The sequence below is a fragment of the Vicugna pacos genome, chromosome 9 (genome assembly GCF_048564905.1).
Source record: "Vicugna pacos chromosome 9, VicPac4, whole genome shotgun sequence".
NCBI classification, from domain to species: domain Eukaryota; kingdom Metazoa; phylum Chordata; class Mammalia; order Artiodactyla; family Camelidae; genus Vicugna; species Vicugna pacos.
In genome coordinates, this window is record NC_132995.1 from 48,337,858 (window position 1) to 48,364,124 (window position 26,267).

At 45.7% G+C, this 26,267-nt stretch overlaps 2 protein-coding genes across 4 annotated transcripts in view; one reads left to right on the forward strand and one right to left on the reverse strand.

Moving 5' to 3' along the window:
• ADAMTS18 (ADAM metallopeptidase with thrombospondin type 1 motif 18) overlaps positions 1–26,267 on the reverse strand; it is a 543,678-nt gene that overhangs the window by 497,621 nt on the left and 19,790 nt on the right. The gene's annotated exons all lie outside the window — the stretch shown is intronic.
• Positions 1–26,267, forward strand: part of VAT1L (vesicle amine transport 1 like) — a 124,144-nt gene that overhangs the window by 59,228 nt on the left and 38,649 nt on the right. For both annotated transcript variants that reach the window (XM_072967764.1, XM_072967765.1), the window contains exons 4-7: positions 2,293–2,435; positions 8,170–8,273; positions 10,426–10,481; positions 14,029–14,223. In XM_072967764.1, coding sequence (XP_072823865.1) covers positions 2,293–2,435; positions 8,170–8,273; positions 10,426–10,481; positions 14,029–14,223 — 498 coding nt within the window. The remainder of the gene's footprint in view (positions 1–2,292; positions 2,436–8,169; positions 8,274–10,425; positions 10,482–14,028; positions 14,224–26,267) is intronic.

Sequence of the window (26,267 nt, forward strand, 5' to 3'; positions counted from 1 at the left end):
GTCATCAGGGGGAGCCCACCCTGCCGTGCCCTGGATTTCAGACCTCTAGCTTCCAGAACTGTGAAACAATAAATTTCTGTTGTGTGAGCCACCCAGTCCATGGTCCTTTGTTACAACAGCCTTAGTAATGAATGTAAGGAGTGACTCGTTTGGAGATAGCCATGAGTTATGTTTTGGATCAGTTGAATTTGATGGGTTGTTTCTAGATAGCCAGGTAAAGACAGACACCAAAATGGTAGTTTGATACACAAGTCTGGAACTTGGTGGGACTAGAGATAAGAGATTAAGATATATCAATCATTTCTGACACTCCAGCATCTGTAGCACAGTGTGACTAGCTAGCACATAGTAGGAATATGAAAAAGAGTTGAGTGGGTAAATGTCACATTTGCTTAAGGATCGAGGGAGAAAGGGACTACTGGAACTAGTCCTAATCTCCCACCCCAGCACAGGCAAGGCTAGCTCAAGCCCTGTTGAACTTCCCAGGACCGCGGCACACTGGCTACTGATATTTACACTCACCAGGAAGGATAGTTCCTTTTTGATTCTCTAAAATCAGGGGCTAAAAAAATTAACCAAATACTCAAGCAATTCTTAGAACAGAAAACCACAGCCTGTCTGAAGTCTCAGGTTCACGCCCATGTTCTGAAATGTTGACCTCCAAGTGAGCATGTCAGTAATGTGTCTATTTTAGGCAGCAACTAAATGTCTGCTTGGCTTGAAATGTCAAAATAAGCAGACAGCATGGCAGAACAGAAAATGGCAGCAGCTGAAAGTCCTTGCTTTGAATCTCAGGTCTGCCTCTGAAGAACTGGGTCACCTTAACCTTTCAGAGTCCCCTCTTCCAGATTCATCTACAAAACAATAGTGAGGAGGGGGTAACTGGATGATCTTCCATCAACTCTGACATTCTCTGATTCTCTCAATGTTGTCTTTAATTGCAAATGTTGGGAAGAATCACATTTCCACAAATGACCTGCCAACCTGATTTAGTCCACCCACAGAAAGACACGTAAATAAAGTGAGAGGCAGTAATTAATATCAAAGATGCCTTGGGTACAAAAATTTCCCTCCCTAATAATTTCTGCCTCCTGAAGATGGTAGAGAGAACACTGGAAAGAGACAGTGCTTGGTTTTAGAATGCAGCTGAATTACCAGCAGAGTGGGTTTTCCTGGAAGGTTTCTGAATATACATGGTCACGGTATTTTGTCCAAGGACTTAACTTTCCGACTATATTGAAAAGGAACGTGGGAAAATTCCCCATTCATAATTACGCTTGTGATTTCTCTTAGATCATTTAATATTTCAACCTCATGCACTGGCTTTTTCTTTATATGCCTGCTCATCTCAGCTCTGGATATAACAAGCCAGGAAGGGGTACAGATGATTAAGAGTATTAAGTGTCATGTTTTGTGCCGGATGCTGGGCCTGTGTTACATCATGCCTCATTTAACACACCCTGTAGTGGATGTTGTCAGTCACACCTTACCTTGTCAGCACGCAACTCAATATGCTTACTTAGGGCTTCTGATTGGCTGTGGGAGCACACCTGGCCCCTGAGGACCAGCCAGGTGTGCACAAGACTTACTGCTGCAGAAACAACCCTCAACCCGTATCAGATGGAAACTGGGTGGATAAATACTCCAGCTCCCTCACCACTCAGGATGACTCTGAGGTGTATTCTACACTTGTTTGTGGAGTTCCTTGGGGGGTTTGAGTCCTAGTCACCATGGTGGATACTGACTTGAGAATACACCCTTTGTTGGCTGCCTTCTGTTTCTGTCTTGATACCCCTGTAGTCCCCATGATCATATAGAGGACTTAACTCTCAAATCCCTGCCTCAGGGCCTGCTTCTGGGGAATCCAAACTGACATCTTCCAAGATCCCTAGGGAGTAAGTACTATTAGTGCTAATTTATAAATGAGGAACTGAGGCTCTCTGTGGTTAAATAATAGTTGTTATGTTTTCACGCTGGGGTTTTGCTGGATCGCTTTCCTCTACTTGAGTGGTTCTCAACCTACAGGGATTGTGTTCCCCAGGGGACATTTTGAAATGTCTGGAGATATTTTCGGTCATCACAGCTGTGGGTATGCTGCTGGTACGTAGTAGGTGGAGGCCAGCAGTGCTGCTAAACACCTTTCAACACACAGTTCAGCGCCCTGCAACGAACCTAATCCAGCCACGAAAGGTCAATAGTGACAAGGCTGAGAGCTCCTGCTCTACACCCAGCCAGACTGGTTGTCGGATGGTTGCTCTCCTGTGTGACTTGTCTATTATATTTCACTTCCAGGGCCAGGCTGTGGCTCAGCTGTGTTCCACCATCCCCAATGTGACTGTCTTTGGGACGGCTTCTACCTTCAAACATGAAGCAATCAAAGACTCCGTGACCCACCTCTTTGACCGAAATGCAGACTATGTGCAGGAAGTGAAAAGGTAAGGTGTTCGCTCTAAGGAGCCTCTGTCCCATTAATCCTTCCTCTTCTCTAGAACAGGAGCATCCTTCTAGAGGAGGGTTAACAAGAGTCATAGTAGCAAACATGTGCTGGAGGCTTAGGATTACTAGCTCTGGGCTGACTACTTCACCTGTGTTCACTCATCTAATCCTCCCAACAACCTTACTGTTATCCCCATCCTGGAGAGGATAAACCCAAGGAAGAGAGCAGTTAAGTAACTTGCAGAGCTAAATTGTGAGAACTGCTGTAACACTCCCCTAACACAAAGATGCTGATTTCTCACTCATTCACCTAACAGTCCAGGAAAATGTGGACTCCAAACTGGGTGTGACCAAGAGCCACCAAAGGACCAAAGTGGTGACACAATGACATGATCAGCTCTGGGCTGTGAACAGTCACTGGTGGTGTGGAGAGAATGAATGGGAGGTGTGAGGCTGGAGACAAGGACAGCAGTCTGCTGGCACTGGAGTCACCTGGGAAGATAGTGGCTTATAACCTGATCCGTATTCCACCTGGGATGCTAAAGCCATTGATCGTGGCCATATATATGTGTGTGTCAACCCAGGACAACAGATGGAACACCCAGCTGCCACCACACTTTCAGATGACTTGTGTGTCTCACCCCACTGCTGATTCTCAGAGTTCAAGGCTGATTCCCAGGCTCTGCTGCACTCATAGCCCCTGGGAGGATTCAGGGATGTCCCAGAGCCATTACTTCTGTATTTTCATTCTCCAACACAAAACTGTAAGGTACAAAGGAATCCAGCTAGCACCTTAAGAAGGAAATAATTTTTTTCAAATTGCAGATTAAGATTAAAAAATCAAAGGGCTGGAGGATGGGAGATCTGGTTGTTTGAGTTGATAAATTTAGACCAGATTAGGTGAAACGTGGGAAGTCTCTTGGAAAGGAGTGTCTTGTGACGGTCTGAATTTGCAGATGTTTTTAAATTTTGAATGTGGATATTTGCATATAATTTAAGGTTGCCCCAGTATTTCCTGTGGGATGTGAACAGAGAGCTTTAAAGCTAGATATAAGAAAATCACCACCTGTTTCTCAGCTGTCCAGAGACTGCAGGCACACTTTAAAGACTTCCAGACTGCCTACTTTTATAACCCTCAGGTATTCTTCCTTCTTTTAGCTCTCATCTCTCAAGCTTCAGTCTGAAAAATGAACCACCACTGTCTGGCAATCTTTGCTTTATCCTTTTAAGTGATATTTTTGCAAGCATCCTTTCCTCTATCCCTGATCTGACCCACTTCATAAATACTGAGTGTCTATGATGGGCCAGGTATTCTGTGAGAGCAGGAACTCCAGCAAAAACCACCTTGAGAGTCACTGTCTTCATTGAGCTTGGAGTCTTGTTGGGGAAGAAGGGACAGAAAAATATTTTTAAAATTCCCTGACTTACACTTTTGATATCTGCTCTGGTGGAGAAACACAAAATGCTAGTGAACACAGGAGATGGGGAAATCAGGCGTCATCCATCAAAGAGTGAGATTTGGGCTGAGAATTGAGGGATGAGAATTTGGCCAAAGGAAGAGCATTTTTGGCCAAAGGAAGAAAATTTCAGACCAAGGAGAATGGCAGATGCTAAGGTCTGGGATCAGGAAAGACTTGGTCAATTCAAGAATCTGAAAGGAGACCAGTGTAGCTGGAGGATGTAGTCTCAAGCTGTGGGAAGTAGTGGGACCAGAAGGTGGCAGCTCTTTTGAAAAACTGACCTTCCATAACCAGGGAGCCTCTTTCCCCATTTCCCGCGTGGCTGCACCGTCCCTTGTCCTGATTGTCCTTGACCCGCTGCCTTTAGCCCCAGAATCAGTGATGTCTGCTGATGTCAGAAGAGCAGATGGTCACAGCATCTGAGACCCACCTCCCCATCACCTTCTTGCAAGTATGACTTCCACTGGTCCCTTCTGTTTCTAAATACAGATCCTGGGATTCGCCTGAAAATGACAGGAAGCTGCAAATATGTTTATACTCTGTCCCACTAATCCTACCCTCAGGAAAGCATCCAAGAGATGATAAAAGCAACAGGTCCACATTGCCTGTTGCAGAGCCAAGCGCTGCTTCTGCTTCATTGTCGGTGCTCAGCATATGCCGCCAGGGTGAATTACAGCACTGTCTGTAATAGCGAAAATTCAGAACCAGCCCCCTTTATCAACAGAAGGGAGACCGTTTGGTAGATTATGCTCCACCCACGCACTTGAGTATTATGCAGCCCCTAAAAAAAAATGATAATTACGAAGACTCTGGCAGAAAATGAAAAAATACCCATGGTAACATATTGAGTGAAAAAAGCAGAATGTCGAATTCCAGCCACATTGCGATCACAGCTTTGTATAAATTCTTGGCGCGTCAGGACATAAAATGAAAGGAACGAGGGAAAAACCCGCCCACTAACAGGCAACAGGAGTGGAATGCACAGTGATTTTTCTTTCCTTTTTTTGGTCACAGTATTTTGAACACAGTATTTTGTGTCATCAACTAAAAAAAATAACATAAATTTCTTGAGATGAAAATTCTTTTAAAAACCAGTCAGTAAGCTTCTTTTGAACATGCGTGCAGCCAAGAGCCAGACGTTACAAAAGGAAGAGGGAAAAAATATTTATGATACAGCCCTAACCTTTATGTCACCTACCCCATCTCTGCTTGGGAGGAGAGAGATGAGTATGCTTGATACCAAGAAGGGTCAGAAGCCTTGAATTGTGTGCATCTGACTGCAAGGGCTTTAAAAAATAAAGAGGGGAAGACCAGAGAAGGCGCCAAGGTGGACAGTCCCAAAGCAGGTGCTTGAAGAGTGGGAACGATTTCAGTCAACAGAGAAGAGTAGGGAGTGAGTCCTGGGCAAGGTGAGCAGGCACAGGGCAAGGTGGTAACAGCACCAGGCTTTGTTGGTCTCCTCTTGCTCTGATGAGCATTTTCACTAGACAGTTGTGTGTACATCCAGCAAGACAAAAATGCCTCATCTTACAGATAAAAAAAAACCCAAACTGAGACCTAGTAGAAATTAATGAGGGTTCCATCACCAGGACAGAACAGAGAGAAAGTGATCAAGAAAGGATCGGGAGGTGGCATTGCTAAGAGCATGTGGAGCCATCCATGGTCAGCTTTTACTAAGAAGGCCACTGTACCCCAGGCTCCCTGAAATCACCTCTCCCTCCGACACGAGCTTGGAGGTGATGGTTAAAGCAGCGGTCCGGACAAGTTCTCAGAACGAGAAGTGCGTGGACAGCCAAGGATCCAACTGGCAATGAAAGTTCCAGTAAAGGGAGATAAGTTCTCAACAAGGTTGAAGGGTTTCCCAATAAGTAATGGCTCTGTTTGGACCTATCACCACTCAAAAGAAATTCTTCACCGATCCATGTGGGCGGGAAGCAAGGAGGCAGCATTCTCCATACGGGAACAAGGAACTGGGAGACTGAGGAAGGACAGACACTAAAATCTCCGGTCAGCAGTTCCTAAATATCTTGCTGCCCAGTTTGGCCCAAAGAATCTATCTCTGAGCTGGGGCTGTTTGTATTTGCTTTTTAAGTCTGCAGAGATATGACAGCAGGAGACAGCAAAATCAGACCTGTTGCCTTTAACCCTCTGCCCTCACCCTCTCTGCTTTCATGTAATGATGATTATACACACGCAGGCAAGGCAGACACCCCCAGAAATTGGGGGGAGGCACTATGGGCTCCCTAGCTTTGTGATTTTCATGATTATACTATTAAAAGATGCTGCAAAGGTGCTTTTCAATGTGAACAGGACTGAGGGACGACCTTCCCCAAGGGTCCTTGTGGGGCCTGGAGCATTTTAAATAGGCCCAGTTTTCAGTTTGGTCTGGTCCATTGATTGGGCTTATAATGACTGAATGGGAGGTGGGATGGAGAGCTTTTCAGTTTTACAACTCCTATCTGAAGGGACGTTGCTAGCCTCAAAAGGGATAATGTTTGCTTAAAGGTTTCACTTCTACAGCTGAAGCGTCCTCACCCTGGCTGGATATTTAGGGCCAATATTTGGACCTTGAACTTGGGGACTCTCCTGTGATCTAGGATGGGAAAAACAGCTTGAAAATAGAAAGCTCTTGGCCTGTTTGGAAGAACCTGGCCTACCTCTGGATACATGGATAGTTATTTTGAAAGACAAAATTTAAGCCTGAATTCTTCGAAGATGAAATTACACTGAGCGCTTCCCAGAGCTGCTTGCTCAACCAGGGTTTCCATCATTATACTGGTTAGGACATTTATTAAGTCTTAAATTCAAAGTGGTTAAAAAGGCTTTGGCATTATGCCAGATTGAGGTTTGAAGTCTGGTTGTACTAGTTTCCTAAATCAGCTTGGGCAAGGAACTGCATCTGTGAGCCTCCACTTCTTTATCCAAAAAGTGGAGCTGTAACATCTGCCTTATGGGTTCCTGGTGAAGGTTAACTATTAAATGCCTGGAATATAGTAGAACTTAGAAAATGTGAGTTTCTTTTGAAGGAAGCACACATATAAGGATGTGGGATACTGGTCTCAGAATGTTTTCTTCATTCTCTTTCATTCATTCACTTATTCATTCCTTTAATCATTCATTCATACAACTGATCAATATCTGTTGAAGTCAATGCTATGTCATGCATGATGAGAAGGGCTGAGGGTACAAAAATAAGCAGCACAAACATGATCACATAATCCCTGTCTCATGGGACTTACCTTTGGTAGAAGAGACAGTGACAAAGTAAATAGGTATGATAATTATAGCCCATGATAGATACTAAAAAGAAATACTGTTTCTCTTATATAGACACTAAAGCATAAAATGAGCTAAAATAGAGATAATTTAGGGACGGGGCTGCCATTTTTCAGGTGACAAGGTTAGTTACAGATTCTCTGAGGTGGTCCCATGGGAGTGAGACCTGAAGCTGAGGAGGAGCCAGCTCTACAGAGGCCTAAGGAAAAGCTGTTCAGGAAGCAATCACAGCAGGTGCAAAGGCCCTGAGGTACGACAGCTTTAGGAATAGCTAGAAGGTCAGACTGTCTGGAGGTGAGGATGGGGAAGTGGGCAGAGCTTACAGTCATCTGCTGCTGTGGACTGGCCCAGAATTTCTGCAGAACCAGAGTCTAGAGGATAGAGCAACAGGCCAAGGCCAGCAGCTCATGCAAGGAGATGTGATTGGCAGCTTGCAGGAGAGAATGTGGACCCAGAAGCAGACTGTGGATGCAAGGAGCATCAGGCAGGAAGTGAGGAGTGGGACTGGGCCATTGGGGGTGTCCTGGAAGGTGTGCACAGCCTCGCATTAGGGAGGCTGTCCCTGAGCACAGGAGGCATTCTGCAGGCAAGGGGAGGGATCATGGGGAAACGAAGTTCACAGGGAGGACCTCATGGTCCAGGAGGGCTGGTTAGTAGAAGCACTTTCACAGAAGAGAACAAACTTGGCAGAAAACAGATCTTCCAGCGAGGCAGCTGGAACTGACTGCAAGGTTCCATGCTGGCTCTCCCATCTTGGGCTGCTTCCTGATATCAGCCACCAGCCAGATTCTTAGCTGCACCCAGCTTTGTGAAATTCTTAGAGTTGGACTCAGGGGGAGACATCGACCTACCTGGCTTCTGGCCTATTTATTGTGACTCCCAGAGCTCTCTTTGATCCCGATTCTGGGAGTAAACAATAAGACGCAAGAAGGGGAAGGAACTGACAGTTTGGTCCCTGACAAGTTACAGTATTTTATTTTATCTTCTCACCATTTAGAATCTCTGCTGAAGGAGTGGACATTGTTTTGGATTGCCTCTGTGGGGACAACACTGGAAAAGGTCTCAGCCTTCTCAAACCACTGGGAACCTACATTTTATATGGTGAGTGACAAACAGAAGCGGAGGATATTGATCAGTGGCAGGGAGCTTACAAAGGCTCTGAAAAATGAGATGTGTTGATATGTTGGATAAAAGATGAGGGTTATTTTTCAGTGTTTCCTATAATGTTGCTATTGTCATTGTTTTCAGTTTTAAAAGTAACATACGTGCCTACTGCCCTAGACTCCCGTGAGCATGTCTCATCCTAAAAATAAAAAAAATCAAGCAAGGCCAAGCCAATATAATGATGAGACAGGACTTGATCCACAGAAGGTGCACAGGTGGGAGATACTAATAGTGTCAAAGGAAGTTCCAAAAATGAAGGAATGAAGGCCCCACAGGAGGATGGAGGGGAGTGGCTAGGGTGCAAGGGTTTTAACAGGGAGGCTCTTCACTCTGGGAGATGAAGTTGCAAGGTGCACATTTTCTGTCCTGTAAACTACTCCTGTATGTCCCAACCAAGACAGAAGCCCTGGGCGGAGGAGCCCCTGTCTGCTTCCACATCCACTTTGATGCTCTTGGGTTTGGAGGGGCTTATGACAGACATTAGGAGCATATTTTCTCAGCAGGATGAGACCCCAGAGCCTCCTCACTTTCTTCTTCTGCCTGTCATAGGAATGCAAACCAATTTAAACATGAGTCTCCACAAAGTCCAAGAAGCATATCTGAAGCCAGATGTCACGTTCCAAAGCCAAACGATATTGGGGTTATTCGACATTTGAGATTTCTGGCATCTCTGTCACATGAAAGGACAACAGAAACTTGAGCCTTAATTCTGTATAACTCAGAAAAAACCGATTTCCCTGCTGTTAGCTTAGAAGCTTATAAAAGGGTTATTTGAGAGGTATATATAAATATTCAAGCATCTTTTTGTTGTCATCAGATCCTTATGACAGAAAGAGAAGCAATAAGCTTTCATTGTTGGAGTATTCAGGCAGTGTCACTAGTGGCCACAAATTTGAAAGTCTTTGGGGGCAGATGCATAATTTTAAAATTATTACCATTGATAAGAGAAGTTACAAACGTCAAGAGACAACATAGGGATACTGGATATGACTAACAAAGGAGTCAAATGCAGATGAACATTTTATTCACTCTTTCTTACTTACTGGTTCTATTTTAGCCCCAGATCCACGATGTCGTTTTGACATAATACAGCTCAGTCTTATCACAAGTATCTACTTCATTACACTGATTACTTGATTGCTAAGTAATCAAAGCCTAGAACCTTGGTGCCTAGTGGTAGTCGCCCTATAAAGGTAGGAGCAATGATTAACTGGCTACTAGTGTACCCAGGCCAAATAATTAAGTTTAAAATAGCCATTGCTTTTTCCATTAAATAACAGTTCTCTGAGGAGAAGTTGCTCCCAAATCTTTGGGGACAAGGCAGAAAAGTCGTTGAAAAGGCACCAGTATGGTATAGCATCTCTCACCGTGCCCTAACCCAGGAGCCCAGAAAGGGGCTTTTCTCTCTGTAAGAGCATCTTAGACATCTTTCCCACTTCCACCTCCCTCTAGATATTGCTTGTTCTGATTAGCAAAGCTCAGTTTCTTGTATCACTGGTCTCAAGTGGTTCTCACCTTCTTGTGCAGACCTCTTTGGAGCCAACACATGAGGCATACCATTTCCATGGCATCTGAACCTCTTTTCATCCTCTTCTGCTCCTCTGTACCCCATTTTTTCCATCCACCTAAATTCTAGCTCAGCCCCACCTCTCCACGACTTAAATGCCCAGCCAAGGTCAGAGTTCCAAGCCCCTCACTTGCCGAGGAATCAAATTCAAACAATAAAACAGGCTCATGTAGGAATCCCTTCTCCAGCTCAAAGAACAGAACCAATGAGACATTTGAGCAACTCATTATTTTATTAGAATGTTGGCTTAAATCACATTTTTGCCACATGACCAACTTTCCAAAGTGATGAAATGGTCACCTTGAGAAATGTTACTTCCTCTCTGAGCCAGTGACACTTAGTTAACACTAAGTCAACTTGACACCATCCACCCCCTCCATTGCTCTCCTTTTCCAGGGCTGAATTAAATTTCTTTTCAAGCTCCTGACAGTTCTGGGTCAAACAACTGCCAATCTTCCATGTGTACCAAGAGAAGGTGATTTTCACTAGCAATAGCTTGATTTGGGAATCTTCCATTTGCAGGTTCATCCAACATGGTGACCGGAGAGACCAAGAGCTTCTTTAGCTTTGCAAAATCAGTAAGTATCTGTGCACGTCTAATGTTCTCTGATGGTGCAGTGTTTGGCATGTTGCAAGTTCTTCCATCTAAGCTTGTGGACCTGATAACCTGAGACTTGTTCATCCTTCACCTGCATCATTTATCTTCCAGAAACCCTGCATCCCCTCTACATCTGCACAAGACTGTGACATAGGCTGCTTCTCTCTAAATGAAGTGGAGGTGGGAGTGCCAGAGAAACTCCAGAAAGCTTTATTTTGGTTTCAACAGAGATTGCTTAAGTGTTGGTGCTTCTAATCATTGGTCAGAAATAAATTTAGCATTAGTGCATTTTATTTGGTCCATGGAGAGACCATCTTTTCAGTCTGGCCACTTTCTGACCAAGCCTCTAGGGCTGCTTAAGATTTCTCTGTATCCCCATCCTACTGAATTGGAGACACAAATGGCCAGCTCGCGGGGTGATCTGTAGACATGGGCAAGTCTGTGAAGCCATAGACACTCAGATACTCATGCTCTGCATACAGTAGTTATTTTGTCTGCAATTGAGAAGTCGCATCTCTACTCATTCACCCCACCACAAACCTACTCTGGCCACATTCCCACCTAGGGCCACGCTTGCTAGAATTAAACTCATCTGGGCTTGAACTTCCATTTTGACCCCTCTCCCCACAATAGGGGGTCACTGAGTCTCATCAGAGCTAGCCTTTGTCCTCTCTCTTCAGCCTCCTAAGCAGCCAGTGAGGCACTAATGGATTCAGTACCTTTGCAAGCATCTCTGAGCACTATCTGTGGCATCATGCCGGACACCAGGGTACCACAGCAAATGAGACAGGCGTATGTGAGGGGCCTGAGACATTTACATTCTAACGAGGGAGACGAACTGAAATAGTAACACATATTAATAAGATGATTATAAATCGTCATAAAATCTCTGACAAACAGGATGGAGTGGAGGCATTGTGAATAGGGTGCTTGGGGAAGCCGTGGAAAGGGGTATTCATATGCCCCCAAAGTGCCAACACTGCGGCCAGAGGCTTCATCCCCAAACACTCCCTGATTTTGGAATGATTAGTACTCCCCTCCCTGTGAGATTAGAATGAAAGTGCGTCTGTTTGTGCTGGAACTTTGAAGTTCAGGTCAAGGATCATTACAGCTATGGGATAAACGGGACCAAGAATGGAGTCCAATGAAGGATGCTGCCTGGAGCGTGTCCCCTGAAGACAGGCTTTGTGTCCCTCACAGCTGTTCTGTTGCTGGGGGTGTAATTAATGTGATGCTGACAGCCTGCTGTGGGGAAACAGATTGGTCCCAAATTACATACAATTGTAAGAAGTGTTTTCCCTTTCTCCTCTAAATGCACACTCACAACACACAGCGCTAATGAAATAACTGCAGTGCACCCAGGGCAAACGAAGGCACTCTTGAAAACAGCCAGGATGGGGGGTGGTGGTGGGTAAGATTCTCTTGCCCAAAGCCAGGGTGCCAATTACCAGGGTGCTTTATAGCTGGAGATCAAGAATGAAGATTGCTTCCTTTCAGATGCCGGGTGCAATATTAGTTGGTCAGTTAGAAGCAAACTGAAGGCAGGGCCTGCTGAGGAGTGGAATGATGACTTTATTCTGGAAGGTTCTAGAAAGGGATTTTCTTCTATACATTGGAGAGAGGCTTAGAGATTAAAGGCATATTTGGAATCATAACAGGAATTACTCACTCAGCCATTTTAATGATGTTCCCACGAAAACCCCTGCGTTCACGTGCCATTTGCTTTTAGATCGTGACGATGATGATATTAACAGATGAAGTCAACATTTAGGGAGCAAATTCAGAGCTCTTCTTACTCATTAAATCCCGAACATCCCTTCCAACTTAAGGTGATCAAAGTATTTTGTATTGATAGAGCTAAGCACTTTGTACGAATTAACACATTTATTCCTCACGACAACCCCGTGGGGTACAGTAGGGAAACTGAACACAGAAAGGTTAAGTGATTTGCCTAAAGGTACACAGCTTGTAAGTGGTAGAACTGAGATTCAAAACCAGGTTTTCATCTCTAGAACTCAGCCACAACTAGGCAGCAACTGTAGATTCAGTAAGCATTCATTTCACAAACACTTGGGGAAGCATTGCAAGTACACTCTGAATCAAGTTATTAATCATTTCTCTCCCTTAGCTTTTGTGAAACAGCTCATGGCCAAATCCATCTCTCCTATTGCCAGCCCCCTGACCCTTGGGGAACATATTTTGGCAAAAAAAAAAAAATATATATATATATATATATAGTGCATGAAACGTATTCCTGTTTTCAACCTTTCTCACACTTATTTTCCAACAATATGATTTCCCCACTTAAAAAAAAAATCAAGACATTTTACTTTTCTGAGCTCCCTCAATCCTGGAAGGAGGCCAGATATAAAGGAAACACACTGATAACATAAATATGATAAATGTTTCTAAGTGGCCAGCACATTCCTCTTTGCCTTCTACATTAAACTATCAACCATTTTAATCTCTTAGAACCCTCTAGAAACAGGAACTCTGAATTTCCAAATTCTAACCAGCACCAAAGCAAACACAATGAACTCAGAAGAAAGCAGGTGCATAGCCATTTCTGGAGATGGTTAACGGACTAGCTACTTATGTGCATGTCTGGAGCAGGAGATGAGAGACAGGAAGTCGGGCAGCCGTATCTGCCAGGTGTATGTATCACGCTCAGGACTTGAGTGCTAGTGACACTTCGGGCTGGGGAATTCTGTTTCGAGGGCCTGTCCTGTGCACTGTAGGATTTTAGTGGCATCTCTGGCTTCTTCCCACTAGATGCCAGCTGATTCTCCCTCTTCAGTGATCACAACACAGAGCATCCCCAAACACGACCAAGTGTCCTGTGAGTGGGGGAAGAACCCACAGTTGAGAACCACAGACTTAGTACCAGCACTGCGGCTTCACTGCTCCATCATGCTGTTCGTTCTTCCTATGTTACGCTTCCTCACTCTTTCTCATCTGATGCATTCCCACCCACCTCTCCAGTCGTGCCACTCCTCCCCCAGGAAAGCCACGCCTGCAGTCAGAGTCATCACTCCCACTGCGTCCCTGTCCCTTGGTAAACTTCTCTGCCCCTCTGCTGCCTTCACCAGCCCCATTATCACCACAACTCTTCGCCAAGCCGAGTGCTTGACACTAAACTCTCCCAGGAAACCCTGGACGCAATGTCCTACTACTGTATGTCTCCAAGAGTAATGAAGCACAGAGAATAATAGCGAACAAACCGTACAGCCAGGATTCAACTCCCGGTCTCATGATCATAACCTTATGCCTTCACGCTCCAATCACACATGGCTTAGCAGTCGTTTTAGTAAAGGGCTCTCCCCCACCTGGACCCTGAGCTCTTCTTAGAAGCATCACTGTGCACTCCTAGCAACACTCAGCCAAACAGATGCTTAGGAAAATACACCAAAAGGAGCTGCCAGCTGGCCATCTGGCATCCACCCAACTGTAGCCCCGTTCTCTCCCTGCAATGCTGCAAACATGGCCCTGCACTGATTCCTTGTAACCTGCACCTTCTCTCCTTCCAGTGGTGGCAGGTCGAGAAAGTGAACCCCATCAAGCTCTACGAAGAGAACAAAGTCATCGCTGGGTTTTCCCTTTTAAATCTGCTCTTCAAGCAGGGCCGTGCTGGCCTCATTCAACGAGTGGTGGACAAACTCATTGGGCTTTACACGCAGAAGAAGATCAAGCCCGTGGTGGACTCCCTGTGGGCCCTGGAGGAGGTAAGGACGGTGTGTGCCGCCGGCAAACAATCTCTTCTTTTTAGTCCTGGCAGGTTGAGCAGCCAGTTCCAATCTTTTATTCAGTGGTTTTTCTCCAGGCTTGTTTGTTTTCAATGAGGGTCCTAAAAGTCATTGTCCTATAGTATACAGCACTTTGGCCGTAAGAAATGCTTTAAGTTGCATGGGGGTTCTCAAATCATGTGCCTCACCATGCCATTTGCGCCAGGAACCCTTCCCAGGTAGGTCACCAAATTTTGATGGGTTACCTTGGTTACCTTGGTTACAAGAGCACGTGGACATTGCGGCAGCATCAATGATATCCTCACCCTGTGGGCATGTGAGATCAAGGTCAGGGCAAAAAATGGCTCAGAGTAGAAGTGATTTGTGTGCAAAGCCCAGATGCTTGGGGCCTCTTTCAGACGTGAACGGTCATGATGGGCACTGTAATTATTAACAAATTGTTGGATCTAGTGTTTGACGGAGTCTTTTCAGTAACGAATCTGTCCCAAAGTTCTAGTATTTGAAAGCATTCCTTGATCAGACACAATTAAGAACCCCTTGGGTCCTCTTTAAGGATACTGGCTGTCGTGGGTCAAGTGAGATGTGCTAGGAGGAGGCAGGGTCTGGAAAGCCCTTCAGGACAAGGGAAGTTTGGGACATTTGGGAAGCCTGTCATTGGAGCTTCCTGTTAGGAGAAAGTGAAGACATGTGGTCTAGGTTTCAAAGGCATTTCACTTAGAAACCTTCCTAGGTCAGGATGTCGTGACCTGGACATCCCCTGGGAAATGCTGTAAAGGATGTGGGAGTGTGGTTTTGTTGTTTGGTCTTTGCATTTTGCATGGGCAAGCGCCTTACAGTTCAAGTATGTTTGGGTACTTTTGGAGTCGTGGACACCTTTGAAAAATCGAGCAAATATAAAATTCTGTGGAACAGATGGCAGCTCTCATCCTGGCAAGAAAGCCAGCACTCTTTGCCTAAGGGATTAGGTTGGCCACAATCCAGTGGATTTCCTAAGCACAGAAATCCCCCATAAAGCTCTGTGGGGGTCAGCATGTAATCGAATAGGACGAGTCCTGGATCCACGGTTCAGGCCTGTATATGTATCATGTACGACGAGTGAGCTTTCTAAAACCCAACCACCAAAACCCCTTGTTTCTTACAGTAAAAGACAGACACGCTTATTATAGGAAATTAACCAAAAACATAAGGAGAAAATAAACTGCAAGTCGACATTCCAGAGATGGATAACGTTGTTAGCACTTTGGTGTGCTTCCTTCCGGTCTTTTTTCTACCACAGATGCTCACAGTAATTCAGTTTTCTGCTAAATCAAATCCAGTAACATGCATTCCTTCTGCTGTGTAATTTCCAAGATGGTGAGCCTACTGTAATCCTTTTCTTGAAAGTGTTTTGAATTTAATGAGTCAGACATCCATATGGTATTCATTGTGGTATCTTAGTGGAATAGGGAAGGGCTCTGGACTGCAAGGTGACCAGTTCTCAGAGTTTAGGGAGGAGAGAAAACCAGGGACAGTCAAGACCAGGGCAAAGAGATTAATTTGACCATAGAGCAAAGGGGACTTAAACTCAGTGCCCACAAGGACCCAACACATCTGGTAGACCAAAGTGAGGGCTGAAATGAAAGAGGGGTCCCCAAGGGGCTCCTCGTTCTAGTACTTTAACTGGTTCCTTGGTCACAGTGCAACTGAATCACCAAAAAGGGACTGAGTAACTACTGTGCCCAATACTGTGCAGGTCCTGGGGATACAGTGCCAAACAGATGGCCAAGATCCCTGGGTTTTAAGGAGCTTACATTCAAAGGGGTGAGAAGAAGCAGAAAATACTGATGTGAACAAAAATAAGCAGGGTGTTCTTCCACTGCAGTAAGTTCTTGGAAGGAGTTAAATTAGGGTCTATACTGGCAAATCTGTGGAGCGGGGAGGCAGTTTCTACAGAGCAGTTTTTTTCAACCTTATTTCATGACTGCCCCCAAAGGAGACTTTTTAGACTTTTTTTTCCCCTTAATCAACTTTCTCTTCAATTTTAGTAACATAGATAGACCATCTACCTACCTACCTATCATCTATCTGTTTGTTCTGTATGTATATTTGCACTTCATATACATTAAAAGAGTGAGATTTTTAAAAAATCCTCCAAGAACCATTTTTTTCTACCCTTTGGAGGTGGTCTTGCTCCCACTGAGAATGCATGCTGCAGAGTAACTTGAGAGAAGGCAGGCTAGGTGCTGTCTGAGCTGGGACAGGAAAGGAGTGAGGCACCAGAAGAAGAGCATGCAAGGCACAGAGACCCTCAAAAGCAAAGGGACGAAGAAAGACGATCTTGGTGAATTCAAGGGACAGAATTAGGAAGCTCAATAAACATGCATCATATGAGTGAATTAATGAATTCACCAACACACAGACGTATGACTACTTGGATGCTTTCTAAGTTTACCAACAAATATTTGCTGAATGAATGAATGAATGAACTAACAAGCTATACTAAAACACTGTAAGATGACTTGATCACGACGGACATTTTGATTGACTAATCCTTTGTTGAGGGCATGAGTGGGGCTGCCCCACGCATGGTAGGATGTTTAGCAGCACCTCTGGTCTCTATCCACTAAATGCTAGTAGCATCCCCTACCGTCAGCTATGACAATAAAAAATACCTCCAGACATCATCAAATGTCCCTGGGTGGGCTGGCGGGAGGGGCAAAATCTTTCCTAGTTGAGAACCACTGCTTTAAAAGAATCCGTGTCTGGTAAGACAGCCACCAGGAAAACAAAGGAATTATAGGTCCCTAGCAGCACGGAGGGGAGACAGACGGCTGCTATCCTGTTTGCCAACAGAAGCATCCACAGCCACTCGTCAGGAACACCCACCAACTTTCTGATGGTTCTTCTCTGCAGTATTTACTGACATCTCTTTGGAGCTGCGGTTGGGCCAAATTCGGCTATTTATCAAGCCCACACAGCTCTTCTGGGCTCGAAGAGAAGAGAGCATGCTTATTACTTGCAAACCTCCGAAGGGGGACTGTAATGATTCTCCCCTCTTCCCTCTGGTAAATGATTTCACAAAATTGCTTCTCAGCCCAGCTTTATAACTTCATCTGTGGAATTTAAAGCCTACAGGGATTAAAAGAAAATTTTCTTGGGCTGAGAACTCAAACCAGAAGATTTAATAATATCAGAGGCGATTAGGGTTTTTTTTTAAGCCATCTATCTTTGACTTTATTGTAAATTTAATACACAGAGTGGATGATACCCTGCCACCTCAGGTTTGGCTCCAGATAGTAAATGTGCAGCTGTACATTAAGTTGAAAAATCAGTTCAGATGTGGGGAAGGGACAAAAAATACTTAGACCTGTCAACAAAGCAGCAGTGATTTTACTGAGCATCTACTATGTACTGGTACTATGTTAGGATGTCAAACTTACAGAAAGGATAGATCACGTGTTCCCTGAGCCTTGCTTTTTTTTTTTTCTGTTCGTTGTCTTTATTTTACTTTATTTTTTATTGAAGTACAATCAATTACAATGTGTCAATTTCTGGTGTACAGCACAATGTCCCAGTCATGCATATCCTGAGCCTTGCTTTTATAATTTTCTTACTGAGACAACACTAAGACCTATGAAATGAGGAAATAAATATTCAATCACGTGGTGTTGGTTTCAAGTCCTACTGGATTTGGAAACAAGACAGAATCAATGTTCAGACATGGTTTTGAGAACGAGGCGAGTCTTTTTTGGATATAAATTCTCTGGATGTGCCAGGCATTGTTCTCCCTGTCTGCACGCATGAACTTGTTTCAGCTCTCTAACAACCCTCAGACCCAGCTACTATTATCCCCATCTGACAGGTCACAAAAAAGAGGCTTTGGGGAAGTTATACTTGCCCGAAGTCCCTGCTTATGACTGAATGGAATCTGAACCCCAGGGAAGTGTGATGCCTAGAAGTTATTGAAGAAATAGCCATGAATAAACTCACAGAACAAAAGAATGAACAAAATAATCATATTAGGAAACACTTAGCATAGCATGTTTCTCTGCACCCAGTGGGTCTCCAAGTACTTTCCACTAATTAACTCATTCAATTTCCATAATAACCCCAAGTGATGGGTACTGTTACAATTCCTGTGATGCAAATAAGGAAATGGACTTGCAAAGAGATGAAATAAGGGGCTTGAGCTCTCCCAGCTGGTGTGTGGTGAAGCTGGTGTTCAGACCATAGGCACTGACTTCTCTACTGCAGAAGGTAGAGGGTCAGGCAGAACCCACTATCCCCCATCCCCTCCCCGTCAGGCGAAAGATAAGGCATCGATGGACAGGGCAGCCATAAAGGGAGCACGATGACCATCTGACCATCTGACAGGTCTTTCGTGTCAACTGCTGCTGACAAATCAGGATGGACCTGGAAGGCAAGCCTTTGAATTTGGCCCTGGGGTGATCATCGACCTTTCAGAGAGGCTTTCAGGAGAATGATGAGGGCAGAAGTCTGAATGCAGAGGGTCAGGAAGAGAATGCGTGGGGAGGACAGGCTGACAGCCAGCTTAAGCCTCCTATTTGGCACTAAGCAGAATAAAGATCTCGAAAATAGCCAGGAGGGGCAGGGTCCAGAGAAGGGCTATTTAGAAAGTAGGTGAGTGGTTGCCTAGGGCCTGGGGTGGGGGTGGGGCAGCATTTCTATTTAGAGATAAAAAATGTCCTACAATGAGTGATCATGATGGTGGTACAACTCTGTGAATACACTAAAAACCAATGGACTGTACACTTTAAATGAGTGAATTGTATGCTATGCAAATTGACCTCAGTAAATTGTACACACCTGCACACATATACCGAAAGAGGGAGAGAGAGAGAAAATCACTGTTTAAGTTTGGGATAATGGGACTTGGGAGACGGGGAGGAGCTACAGCTTGGGAACTCAGATCCCTGGCCTCAGTCCTTATTCCCCGCTGCTTGGCCTTGTAAAACCACACATTCAGGCTGGTCCGTTCTCCCAGTTTTTCAGATGGGGAAACTGAGGCTTCCAAAATGACCACTATGTTTGCTTTATGTCCTCAGCCTTCATTCTTTTTCACTGTATGTCCCCTTGTTTTTCAAGTGGAGTCCTAGATTTTTCAGTTCAACATAATCACCAACCCCCTACACACATTCCCAATTTCCATGCATATTCTCCCAGCATGCCTTGGCCACGTGAGTTTCCTGCAGTGTCAGAACATCGTGCCCCCAAGCCCTGCCCTGCCCTGCCCTCACCTGCTCCAGCTACCTGACAGATCAAGCAAACTTAGTCACAGCTTTGGGTCAACAGATTCATCTGTCATGGACTAGATATGGCTCCCTCAAGATGTTCACATCCTCATCCCTGAAGTCTCCAAATTCGTTACCTTATACGGCAAAAGGGATCGTGCAAATATGATGAAACTAAGGATTTGAAGATGCGATTACCCAGGGCTATTCGGGTGGGACTGATGTAATCACAAGCATCCTTATAAGGGAGTCAGGAGAGCTAGACTCAGAGGAAGAGATGTGACCAAGGAAGCAGAAGCAGAAAGGGTGACGTGATGTGAGGCCACGAGCCAAGGAATGCATGTGGTCCCCAGAAGTTGGAAAGGGCAAGGAAGCAGAAGCTTCTAGAAGGAACCAGTCCTGGAGACACCTTGATTTTAACCTAGATAGACCCATTTCAAGTTTCTGACCTGCAGAATTGTAGAAAAGGAAATGTGTGTTGGGTTAAGCTACCAAGTTTGTTATAGCAGCTATTAGAAACTAATACATCATCCATTCAACAAATACTTAACAGAGGCTGGGCTTTAAAAAGTGAGAAGAGCTGGGACTATTCTCAAGGAACAGCTAGACAGTTACACAAGCGGGAAGTGAACCCTGGAGGACAGCTGGGTGCAGGTGTGACCCCACTGTGCACCATATCCCAGGCAAAGGCTGGGGACCTGGAGAGACACAAGAGGTTGGTACATCCAAGCCTAGGGGGAAGAAAAAGGTGCATAGGCTGAACACAGAGTGATGGGGAGGCCAGGAAGGCAGGCCTTGGCATGAGGTAGAGTCATTAGAAACCCCCACCAACTGCCAACTATACCCATCACTCCAGCCTCACTGGACCCACTGTGGTTCTTCAAAACCCTAAGTCTGTTGCTTCCATGCCTTTATCCGTGCTGTTATCTCCACCTATCGTGCCCTTCCCTTGTCCTCGTAGGCCTGCAAAGTTCCTACTCACCTGCCAAGACTCAGGGACAGCATTGGCTCCTCTAAAGCATCCCTGACACCCCCTCTCTTGCCATGACCCTACCCCCAGTTGGGAACTCCTGCTTTCAGGTCCCATGGGTTTGCTGCCCTCACTGACATGTTCATGGACAGTTACCCCTGAAAATGGTGAAAATGATGGTACCTTCCATCAGCTCCTAATTGGAGGAACTAAATGACCTAATGTACAAAGGTGTTGAACCTAATGCTGGACTGACAGTCAGAGCTGGCTAGCTGTTCTTACAGCGTGTTGCAATGTGTCCCCCATGGAATTGAGGTCTTTGGAGTCAGGGACTCTTGGGCAAGATACCAAATAAGGGAACACAGGGTACTCCGGGCAAAAGGTTCTCCGGGCCTCAGGGCAGGCGCTTCAACCAGCCTGGAGCAGCACTGGCCATACAGGCCCTGCCCAGACAAACCCATCTCCCCAGAGACCACGGCAGTTGCAGGAAGAGCGCCATTCCTAGCTCAGGGCTCCCTGTTAGACGTCCCGGAGCTCAGCTCTGAAGACATCTCTGTTGTGAAGAAAATGATCGCGATCACCTTTACGCCTGTCATTTGGCTGAAAACTCATCACAAAACTGGATTTCCTGGTGAGCCAGGGACAGAGTCAGCGCAGGCTGCTCTTGGCTGTGTTTTTAAAAGACCCAGACAAGATTCTGCTGCTTCCAAAGGCTGGAAATGGAAATGTCTGTTTGCTTCCGTTTGCCTTCCTAGGCGGTGGAGAAATCCCTTTATACATCTTACTTACACGGTGGCATCAGAAGGATGGTTGTCAAATATTTTCCGAAGTCTCTGGGCTGATGAGTTCATCACAGGTTCTGGCCTATTCACTAGACCAGATAAGAGGGATAAATGACGGTTCTGCAGACCGAGATCTTGTGAACAGTAGAACAGACACTCAGATCAGAGAATGCGTGAACAAAGGTCACATCCTGGCAGGCAAACATGCTGTGGATGTTGGCTTCGCTTCCACCTTCTGGAATCCACCCTCGTCCCTCAGCGTCCCTTTCTTCCATTGATAATGGGGCTACTCCTACGTTCCCTGTTAGCGCAAAGGATTTTATGGTGATTGGGCCATATGTGTTCAGCCCTTGTAAACTGTAAACCACTCTGCCAATAAGAGGCATATTACAACGTGCAGGAGTGGCTCCAGTCAGATGGGACAAGCACTGAACAGGAGACCAATGCACTGGGTTTCTGAACCTTCCTCCCCTTCTTTGCCGTTTGGCCTCTCACACTTCATTTCTCAGAGCCTCCTTTTCCTCACCTACAAAATAGGAACAAATAACCCAGGTTCCCAGAGCAGTTGTGTATTTGTACCCGGGGCTGCCATAACAGCACACCCCGAACTGAGTGGTTGTAAACAAGAGACATTTATTGGCTCCCAGTTCTGGAGGCCAGAAGTCGGAAATTAAGGTGTCAACAGGGTTAGCTCCTCCTGAGGGCTGTTCCGGGCCCCGCCCTCGGCTTCTGGTGGTTTGCTGGGTATCTTTGGTGACCCTTGGTTTATGGAAGCAGCACCCTCTCCCTCTACACTCATTTTCACATGGTGTTCTCTGTGTGTATGTGTATCTCCAAATCTCCCCTTCTTACAGGGACATCAGTCATCTAGGGCGAAGGCCCTACTCCACTATGAACTCAATCAACTTCATCTCCAACGACCCTATTTCCAAAGAAGGTCACATTCTGAAGTTCGGGGGGTTAGGACTTCAACATATGAATTCGCAGGGAGGGAGGAGGAGAGGAGAGGACACAGTTCAATCCATGGCAGATGAGTCAGATAAAATCACAAGGTAAAATATTATTTGAACCATGAAGGGCTGAAGGGACAAAATTTAGCATAAGGCTTAGAAGAGCAGGTTCCAGAAAAAGTTCAAGTCCTCCAGTTACAGCTGCAAGTCCTTGGGAAAATTATTTCCCTTCTTAAGGCCGCGCTTTCTCCGTCTGTGAGATGGGGTAACAGCAGTGCCTCCTCTAAGGGGTCAGTCATTGTGAAAATGTCAGGAGGCTGAGCGGGGGGTGTGGCCTGGCCCACAGAAAAAGTCGGCCTCTGTCATCATCTCTGAGGGGTGGAATGTTGGGGCCCAGTCTTTCTGTTCTCTGGCAGGTGAATCCCCCCAGGGTCAATTTCCTCCCTGACTTGCCATTTTGGGATGCTGACAGGCTAACGGACGCCCTTGCCTGATGCTTCTCCTTACACACTGAGGTCTTAGTGGGAGCTGCTTCCAGGAACAGAAGCTCAGAGCAGCACAAATGATCAACATGTGCTGGTGTCTGGATCCTCCAAGTCTCCACCCAGAGTCTCAGATTATTAAACTGTCAGCTTGTTTGGGGAAATGTTGCCAGGAAAGTGCCATCTCTGATTAGTCATTTAATAAACTCTAAATGAGCTGCTGGGAGTCCTGGACAAATGACAAAGTAACAGCAGTGGTTAAAGTTTGCTGTTGACACTGAACCAGGGGCTGTGCTGAGCAGTTACTGAGCACTGGCTTGTCTAGACTCAAGCAATCTGTTAAGGAACTATTGTTTCTCCATTTTACAGATGGGGAGACTGAGGCTCAGAGGGAGGGTTGAATGGCCTAGATGAGGTCACACACCAAGAAGTGGGGGAGCCTAACCTAGACTCTAAGGCTGACTCTCTCCTAGAGCTGAGCTCATAACCAAAACCTCAGCCCCTCCAAGAACGGGGTTGGGGAGTGTCCCCCACCCTATCCCCTGCTTGCCCCATTTCCCTGACTGGAGGCATCCTGGGTCAAGGAGACTGGTTTCCAAACACAGATCCATCTGTCCCTAACTTCTGAGTGCAGACAGGTGATTCTAAATCTCAAGCCTTAGTTTTCTGTCTCTGTAAAATGGGGCTAATGACCCTCTAGTCTTCCTGCCCGTGTTAAAGTCGGCCGTAGCTGTGTGTGAGCTGTAAACCGTGCACTGGGTACAAAGCCTTACACTGCGTGCTTAACACAACTTGAGTCTGTGTCCTCCTATCCGAGTCTTTTCCCAAACGGGTATCATTTTCACTGCTCCCTGGCACACTCCCACGCATTGTCCTGCAGCATTTGGGTGAGGATGGGGCTGTGGTGACTCAGCTGACAGCCCCGGGATGCTCACCTCAGCTCTCAGGGATAACTGTAGCAACGCCCACAGTTCAGATGAGAAGACTCAGGTGAGGAGAGTCGAGCCTCTTCCAAAACATGGGGTTCAAAAGGCAGCACAAGTTCTCTGACGCCCCAGGCCAGTACTTGAGCCCCTCCACCCTCCACCCTGCTTTAACCCAGTGGCTACAAATCATGAGCTAGCTGGGTTAATTTCACTGCACTCTTCCTCCTGGCAACTGGACATGTTTCAGATGTTCATCTGTCCCAACCAAGTCACTGCATCCAAGGCTGAGGTGGGATATGCAGAGGTGACAACTCCCAGAGGCTGCACCCACCAGGCCCCTTCTCTCTGCATGGAGTTTTACTCGTCTTGTGAGAACTGAGTCGCACAGTAAGAACACAGAGACAGGCAGGTTAGGGGCAGTGTTCATTACGCAGATTTTTAAAAGGAGGGACTGAGAAGGTGATTTGTATAAGGTGGTAGAACCAGGAGTCCAAGTGAGGTTTTTACTCTGGAGCTTGTGTGTGTATGTGTGTCATGTGTGTACTTCGCTTATGTGTTTGTTCTGCCTTTTTCCTCAGCATAATTTTTTCTCACAAGTAAAATAAATGATATAAATATAACCACATTTTTAAGAGACAACATTTAGAAAACAGAAAAAAAAAGAAAAAAGGTCACCCATAATTGCACCACCTGAAACAACAGTTTTAATGTACCCCACTCCAGGTTTTATTCCTGTACACCCCACCTCCCCCCAACAGTGGTTAAGTGCACAGATCACCTGTGAGCCCGCGTGAGCACATTAGCAGTGTGTCATGCTTGTTTAAGAAGGGACATGGGACCACAACAAATGGAGGAAGTGTTGGCTTTGGACCACTGTGGGGTTAGGATTTCAACCTATGAATTTTCTGGGAACACAAACATTCAGTTCCTAAATTCCCTAGAGAGACTTAGCTCAATCATTTTCTTTTCTTTCTAGCTAATGTCAGAACTTGGGGGTAAAGAAGTGTGTTTTCAGTGCTGTTTGGGACTCCTTCCTTGACCTATTTTTTTAAATTTTTTTTTCAACTTGGATGTGGTTGCACGTCATAGTTTTTCATTCATTTGTAAACAGACTTTATTTACTGAGCACCTACTACTGACCAAGTCCAGAGGGTGGCCTTGGAGAGACAGAGCAGCAGAGTACCCTCAAGGAGAACACCAGCTGGTGGGAGACATGGAGACAGGCGATTAAAACAGCGTGTTGCAAGCTCCATTGCGGAGTGTCCGTGAGAAATACCGACGGCCAGTGACAGGAATTCAGCTCTGCTTGACCGGTCCTGTGGTGGGGAGAGACCCTCATAAACTGCGCCCTCCCTGGCAGGATTCAGGGCTTGACTTCTCCGCCTCTGGCTGGCAACTTGTAAGACAGTTGAATGTTCAGGGGCTCTAAATCTTGAAATGTTTTTCCTCTGATGAAAAACAGAAAGGGAGCATTAAATTTGTCTTTCACTGTCTCTAAAGAAGGAAAGAGGTGAGGGAGAATCAGGGCAGCGGGAATTGCTAAAATGAGACGCTTGAAATTACCCTCACTGTCCAGGACTCTCTTTTTCGTGTTGAAAAATCTGACCAGGTTTCTTCAGATTTTCCTTGGAGGAAGCTTCTGAGTGAGTAGGGAGCACGCCCCTATTCCCCGCTACCATCATTTTTCTGTTCGAATCCGTTTCTATATTGTCTTCTGGTTCCTGGTTTCCATTTGGTGGCCATTTTTCAGTGTCCTCAGCTGCTTATTATTCACGCACAGGTTGACTTTCTTCTCTCTTCTAGGCTGGCAGGCTTCCCCAAATCATTAGTCTCTGTTTATATCATTAGCTTCAGTGGAGGTTTGTCGTGCTACGGGCTCCTCCTCGAGGCACTGCACACACGACTCACTCGCCGGACCTCTCCGCACCCATGCTGGGGCTGCCCCCACGTGCCCCTAAGCTTATCGCTGCAGTGTTGAGAAACATGCCTTTTAAAAACAGTCATAAAAATTAGTCAAAAGCAGTGGCTACTCGGTCTCTCACTGATATTCCAAGCATTTTTACTGGATCTAGGAAGTTCAGGCTCCTATTCACTTATTTACTACAGGTTTAATTTTCCACTTGTCCTGGCCTATTGTTTACGTTTCTTCTCACCATCGCTCCATGATTTCTGGATGGCCTGGGCTCACAGCATGAATTCCCTTCCCCAGTCTTCCACCAACAAGGAGTGTTGAACAAATGACTCTTTCCAGGTGTGCTCAACAGTAAACTTTAAAAACAAAATGCTTTCTGCATTCACTCTTCAAAAAGTTTCTTGTTACCTACTCTGTTGCTGGGGGATGTCATGAGAGGAAGAAAATAATGTCCCAGTGTATCATTTTCCAGAGTCTGGAGGGAGACAGGTGTGATAAGCAAATCCATCAATTCCAGTACGACGCAGTTCCCTTGGGAGCAAAGTGAGACTGGGGCTGGGGGAACCAGGGCAAGGCTTCAAAGAGGAGGTTGGCTGCACTTGACCTGGTCCTCCATTACCAGGTTACTTCTTGCTCATCGCTGTGGTTATGATGACAGGAGAGTCACGTGAGTGATGGAAAGACTTCAGCAGACACAGTGAGATGATGTGTTAGGCTGAGATCCCTTCAAGCAGAGGCTGGGACACAGGCTCAGGGGCAAGAACTTCCAT